The sequence below is a fragment of the Colobus angolensis genome, unplaced genomic scaffold (genome assembly GCF_000951035.1).
Source record: "Colobus angolensis palliatus isolate OR3802 unplaced genomic scaffold, Cang.pa_1.0 Scaffold476, whole genome shotgun sequence".
NCBI lineage: Eukaryota > Metazoa > Chordata > Mammalia > Primates > Cercopithecidae > Colobus > Colobus angolensis.
This window is the reverse complement of record NW_012118221.1, coordinates 411,000-417,627: the sequence shown is the minus strand read 5'-3', so window position 1 is coordinate 417,627 and position 6,628 is coordinate 411,000. Positions and strand designations below refer to the sequence as shown.

General features: G+C 37.8%; 1 protein-coding gene across 1 annotated transcript in view; it reads left to right on the top strand.

Annotated features, from left to right (window-relative positions):
• SAR1B (secretion associated, Ras related GTPase 1B) overlaps window positions 1-5,982 on the top strand; it is a 57,524-nt gene extending 51,542 nt beyond the window's left edge. Inside the window, exon 6 of the mRNA XM_011958817.1 lies at window positions 96-5,982. Coding sequence (XP_011814207.1) covers window positions 96-212 — 117 coding nt within the window. The 3' untranslated portion in view covers window positions 213-5,982. The remainder of the gene's footprint in view (window positions 1-95) is intronic.
• Window positions 5,983-6,628: the final 646 nt, after the last annotated feature.

The window sequence follows — 6,628 nt, the reverse complement described above, 5'->3', positions numbered from 1 at the left end:
ATTCTTTGTTCTAAAATAGAACCGATAATTCTGCTGGGATGTGGGGCTTTATTAAGTTTATAAAATTCCAACAAAATGTCTCTCTTCTATTCTAGGGGAGTGTATCTCTGAAAGAACTGAATGCCCGACCCTTAGAAGTTTTCATGTGTAGTGTGCTCAAAAGACAAGGTTACGGAGAAGGCTTCCGCTGGATGGCACAGTACATTGATTAACACATACCCACATTGGTTCCACGTGTCAACGTTCAGACTTACTCAGAGATTTGATTGCTCAACATGCATAACTTGAATTCAGTAGACTTTTGCTGGTTATAAAACAGATGTTTTTTAGATTATTAATATTATATCAACTTAATTTGAGTGAGAATTGAAAACTGATTCAAGTAAGTTTGAATATCACGATGTTAGCTTTCTAATTCCATAAAAGTAATTGGTTTTTACAGTTTATAATCTGACATCACCCCAGCGCCATTTGTAAAGAGCAACTTTCCAGCAGTACATTTGAAGCACTTTTTAACAACATGAAACTATAAATATAAACCATATTTAAAAGCTCATCATGTTAAATTTTTTATGTACTTTTTTGGAACTAGTTTTTAAATTTTAGATTATATGTCCACCTATCTTAAGTGTACAGTTAATAATTAGCTTATTCAATGATTGCATGATGCCTTACAGTTTCAATAACATTTTTTCTTATGCAAACGTCATGCAATAAAACAAACTCTAATGTTTGGCATCCTTGTTGGGCAAATGTTTCATTTAAAGGTGTCTTATCTAGCTAGTATACTCTGAAAATTTGAGTATTTAATATTAGGCATATGAGGTGGTTGTTGGGAAAGGAGATTCCTTCAGAATATTTAGAATAGCATTTAAGCCTCTCAAGGCTTATGTATTTACCATGAGATGGTTGTGGTCAGTTGCACCTGATACCATGTATCCCTGAATCATGTGTTTTTTTATTAGTAATGCTGCCACTACCGTTGCTGATGGGGTCTGTGTCCTAGTCCCTGTGGGATTGGCTTTCTGAAGAAAAGCACATTTATGATATACAAGGTTGATTCTCAGTTTGGTAGGCTCTGTAGTTCCATCCCAGCTGTCTAATTCTAAAGTGCTGCAATCTTATTGGTGCCCAATGGGGTAATCTGTGCCTCTTCCCCAAAGGCAATGACAGGCGCCACTCTCTCCACATTTAGATATATTCCCAGTCTCTTTACATTTAACGGTACTCCCTGGAGCAAGCAATAAGTAGGACCTTGTGTGCAATTTCATTGTAGAGACATGTATATCTGAGGAATAAAACAGCTTGTTTTGTGTCAGTCTGAGATATGTGAAGATTTTGTTCCTATCCTATAGCTCTTTTGTACTCTTTGGCATATTTTATATCCTGGTAGAAGAAAACAAGTGCTTGTTTCCAATTTTCTTTTTTCTTATTTGCTCTCAGGTAGTTCTCACTTCATAAAACAAAGACTTTTTGTTTGGCTTTTTGTTGGTGTTGTTCTGTTTCATTTTGTTTTAGAGACGGGGTTTCACCATGTTGGCCAGGCTGGTCTCAAACTCCCGACCTCAAGTAATCTGCCTGCCTTGGCCTCCCAAAGTGCTGGGATTCCAGGCGTGAGCTACCATGCCTGACCTAACTTTTATTTTTAGATATTATGCTTGCCCTGTGATAGGGCCTGCAAGCCTCATTGCTAGGCTTACTAAGAAAATTTTAGTTTTTAAAAGCTTTATAATTTCCTAAGAAATTGAATTTTTTTATATGTTTGAGATTCCCATCATAAGATGAAAGGTAAGTGCCAAAAATGTATTTTTAAAGACCCTCAAGTTTAAGATTTATCTTGATTATAAGCCAAGTTTTATAGTATATTTAACCAATTCCATCAAGAATAATTTTAATATCAAAAATTAGTGTTTTCTGTAGCCATTGTCCATGTCAGAGTTACAGTCCTTTTTGTCATCGATAATATAACCTATGAAGCAGATAAGGATTGAGGAATATGACTGGAAGGAACTACTATTTAGCTAAGGGGACAAGGTGACTTCTTAAGATGACATTTGGTTTCAGTAATCTAACTATTCTGTTTCACTTTCATCTTCTTTCTAAATGAAAATAAAAGTGCTCCCTCTCTTCCTAGAAACATCAGTAGGACTACGGGAAAAGTAGAACATGACATTGCAGCCTATTGATTTCTTCTTCCAGATAGGTTTAAAGTACTCCTTAAGTTCTGACTAAATAGAACTAAGTCTTATTAAAAATAACTGTCTTCTGTTTGTGTTATCTGTCTTTAGTACCTTCGGGGACCTGCCTTTCTTCAAGTATTTCCTAGAGTATCTGTTGTGATACTGAAGAAGTTAATTATTTGTGTTGTAAATTGGTATAAAGGAAAAAAACGTACTGGTTTCTCTAGCCAGGAAAAATACTTTCTGGTATAATATATCTCGCTCCAGAACCCTCATTCTAATTGTAACACTAGGATCAAAGAAACAAAGTCGCTTTGTGGACCACAGCTAAACTGTGGATATTTTCCCAAAGATATAAGAATTTTATGGCCCGAGCCTCTAGAAAGGAAGCCATGTTTAGCAGCAACCAGCTTTCCTCCCAGCTTTAGGGGGCAGAGTTCCTGAGCCAGAGGACTTACTGTCCAGCTCTGAGAACCTCTCCAGAGTATATGCACTGGGTACTGCTCTTTTTCAAGAGGACCAAAGTAAGAGGATGACAAGAAACAGTAGAAGCACAGAGGAAAGACAGCTCTGCGTGTGCCTGTGTGAACATGTGCATCCGTGGAGTATTTTCCAGGTAAATGCTGGTACTGGGGACATAGGCTAATTGTGTGTCCCATACTGTAAGATGTTAGGGTATAGTTAACACTGTGGTATACATCCAAATCAGGCACTGTCCAAAAGATTTTTTAAAATCTGAAGTCTGAAATGTAAAAATATAAGGTCTCAACCCACTTTTACACTTTTAAAGAGATTCTTATCCCACACCTGTTTTACTGACTGCTGTTAATTACACTTTTGGATCAAGCTGGTTAAATTGATAGATTTCAGTTTATCTCAGTGAATTTTTAGAATGGAGATTATAGCATTTTTAAATTGGAGAACAGATATTTCCTAAAGTATATGCAAGAAAATTATTCACTGTTGGTTTAAACCAGTATCTTTGTATGAGTGCCAAAGATATATGAACACAGATACTGCCTGTGTAGACCTAAATTTTAGTTTTGTGTACCTGGATCCATATACAAATTTTTTGTGGTTTATAGCATAAAAGCAGAACATTGTTTCTTTTCTTAGTTTTCAACCAGCTCATCTTTTTTTTTTTTTTTTCAGACGGAGTCTTGCTTTGTTGCCCAGGCTAGAGTGCAGTGGCACGATCTCAGTTTACTGCAACCTCCACCTCCCGGGTTCAAGTGATTCTCCTGCCTCAGCCTCCCGAGTAGCTGGGACTACAGGTGCACACCACTATGCCCGGCTAATTTTTGTATTTTTAGTAGAGATGGGGTTTCACTATGTTGGCCAGGCTGGTCTCGAACTCCTAACCTCGTGATCTGCCCACCTCAGCCTCCCAAAGTGCTGGGATTACAGGTGTGAGCCACCATGCCCAGCCAATTTTCAACTGGCTCATACTTCTTTATAGTGCTTTCCAGCACATAAACTACATATAAATCATTAAAATAGGGTGATAACTGTGATAATAGTGTTTCTTGCCTTCTAGAAAATTATTTTATTAACTACATTCAAAACCCAGCATTTCACACGTTCCATCATTAGAAACAGTATAGTTCTAGTTAACACAATTGGAGAGTTTCAGGGGAAAGGTTTACATTTTCTGAAACTGTATTTGGTATGTGACTCAATGTGGTATTTCAGTCTTGTTAGTCACTTACATGACTGAAGTTTGCAAGGATTTATCGCCAAGTAAAATTTGACCAGAGTGCACTGAGATTAGCTACATAAAGGGAAATCTCTCAAAATTCCTTCTGTTCATTTAATTTGGAGCATATTGTTTAAATCATTTTAAACATATGTAAAAAGTTGGTGAAGCATCAAAAAATCTTCAAGAAACAATGAAAAAATATAAATTGGCAAACATAAGTTTCTTAATGCAAAATTAATAGGGAATAAAAGGTAGCCTGTATTAAAAGCCAGAGGCTTTGCTACAAATACAAGAGTTTAGGAAAACAGTGTGCTTCAGTTAAGGACTAAATTATCAAAACTGCATGTTTGTTTGTTTGTTTGTTTGTTTTTGGAGACGAAGTCTCACTCTGTTGCCCAGGCTGGAGTACAGTGGCGCGATTTTGGCTTACTAAAACCTCTGCCTCCCGGGTTCAAGTGATTCTCGTGCCTCACCATCCTGAGTAGCTGGGATTACAGGTGCACCCCACCATGCCCAGTTAATTTTTGTATTTTTAGTAGAGACAGGGTTTCATCATTCAGCCAGGCTGGTCTTGAGCTCCTGACCTCAAGTGATCCACCCGCCTCGGCCTCCCAAAGTGCTGGGATTATACGCATGAGCCACTGTGCCCAGGCTAAAAGTCCATGTTGATGCTTCTGGTCATTTCTATTATTATCCTTCTTTTGAAATTCAAGTTAGTGCTTTTTAACCAAATAAAAGAACCAGCTCTCGGGATATGTGACTCTGCCCCTGTGTAAGGTGACTGGAATTTTGTTAAAACCATGTTTCCACTTCTGAACCCTATAACCATTCCCCTCACAAATCCCCACCCAACACCTGGATTTTAAAGATCCTCCAGTGTCAAGGGAAGCTACAGAGTCTATTAAAGATGCAGTTTTGAACCAATTAATTTTTGTCCTTATAATTTAGAGCATTAAATAGCTAATATATTTAATGGCACTAATTGTTGTTCACGGCTTTCATCATACTTTTAAACAGAATCCAATGTAATCAAAGGAAAGTAAGTGAAGTTATCCAAAGCTAACTTTGTTTCAGGTGTGTCCCCTGCCCCAAATAGATTTTAGGGCAGAAATAGGAAACTGACTTTACACAGAGCTGTTTTTGGAAAAGCTGCACTGATTGGAGTAGATGGATTCTTCAGCATACTTTTTTTTTTTTTTTTTTTCTGAGATGGAGTCTCACTTTGTCGCCCAGGCTGGAGTGCAGTGGTGTGATCTCCACTCACTGCAACCTCCACCTCCCAGCTTCAAGTGATTCTCCTGCCTCAGCCTCCCAAGTAGCTGGGATTACAAGTGTCCACCACCACAGCTGGCTAATTTTTGTATTTTTAGTAGAGACGGGGTTTCACCATGTTGTCCAGGCTTGTCGAACTTCTGACATCACGTGATCCGCCTGCCTCAGCCTCCCAAAGTGCTAGGATTACAGGTGTGAACCACTGCGCCTGGTCAGCATGCATTTTAAATAGTGGCTTAGATTTAGCTTTAAATATTTTGGGGTAAAAGGCAGGAACAGTTCTATTTTTGACATACAGGTTTTCTTTGGGATTGTTTTCATTTTCAAATATAGATTCACGTCAGAATAGCTAACTTAACATGGGTTTCTATATTCCCTGGTGTTGCTCCTAACCTGAACTCATAATCAGTTGCCATACTGAGGCAAGAGCACTCAGGGTAAATGTAGTCAAGTTACTTTAAAAGTGACAAAAGTGTTTTTCCATGGTGAAGCCTTCAGTATTTGGCTGAATGTAAAGTATGTTGAAGTGGTAAATTGATGGTAAGTTGTTAATCACTAACCTTGTTTGCACTTTTGTACACCGCTGCTTGCACTAGGATCTTGGTGTGAATTTTCAACTGTTTCACAGTGTATACAGATTATTAAGGATAATTTATATGAAGATGCTTCTGTTTAACTTTGTGTGTTTTACAACAAAGAGCTATAATAGATGGTTAAACGTTTTTGAATTGTGTTTATATGTTATTTTGATTATGTTCTATTATCTTTTCACCTCCCATGAATTTGAATGTCAGGAAGGGAAAAATAAAATACTAATCTGGTCTTGAAGAACTCTAGTGTCAAGTTCCATTTTTATTATCCAACCGTAATTTTCATTTTGTTCGTTAGAAATTTCTTGGACTTTGAAAATTACAAAGATTGTAGAACTTTTTCTTAGTGCAAGGATTCTAAGGTACCTTTGCTCAAGTACCAAGGCCTAATTTGCGCGGTAAAACTGAAAACAATTTATGGACAAACTGAAGTAGTACACAATGTCGACTCAGTTGAAATGTAAAAAATAAGACAACCATTTTATCTACCTTAAGGTTCTCTAGTATGCACAGAATCTCCTGGAGAGCTTTAAACCACACACACACACACACACACACACACACACACACACGCGCTTAAAAAAACTCCTACCAGAGATTGTGATTCAGTAGATCTGGGGGTGTAAGTGGGAGGCAGGAATCTGACTCTTGAACAAGCGTCTCAGTTTTTTTCTTTTCTTTTTTACATACACTCTCTCTTTCTCTTTCTTCTTCCTTCTTTCTCTCTCTCTCCCTCCTTCTTTCTCTTTCTCTGTCTTTTCTTTTTTTTTGAGATGAAGTTTTGCTCTTGTTGCCCAGGCTGGAGTACAGTGGCACGATCTTGGCTTATTGCAACGTCCGCTTCCCAGGTTCAAGTGATTCTCCTGCCTCAGCCTCCCAAGTAGCTG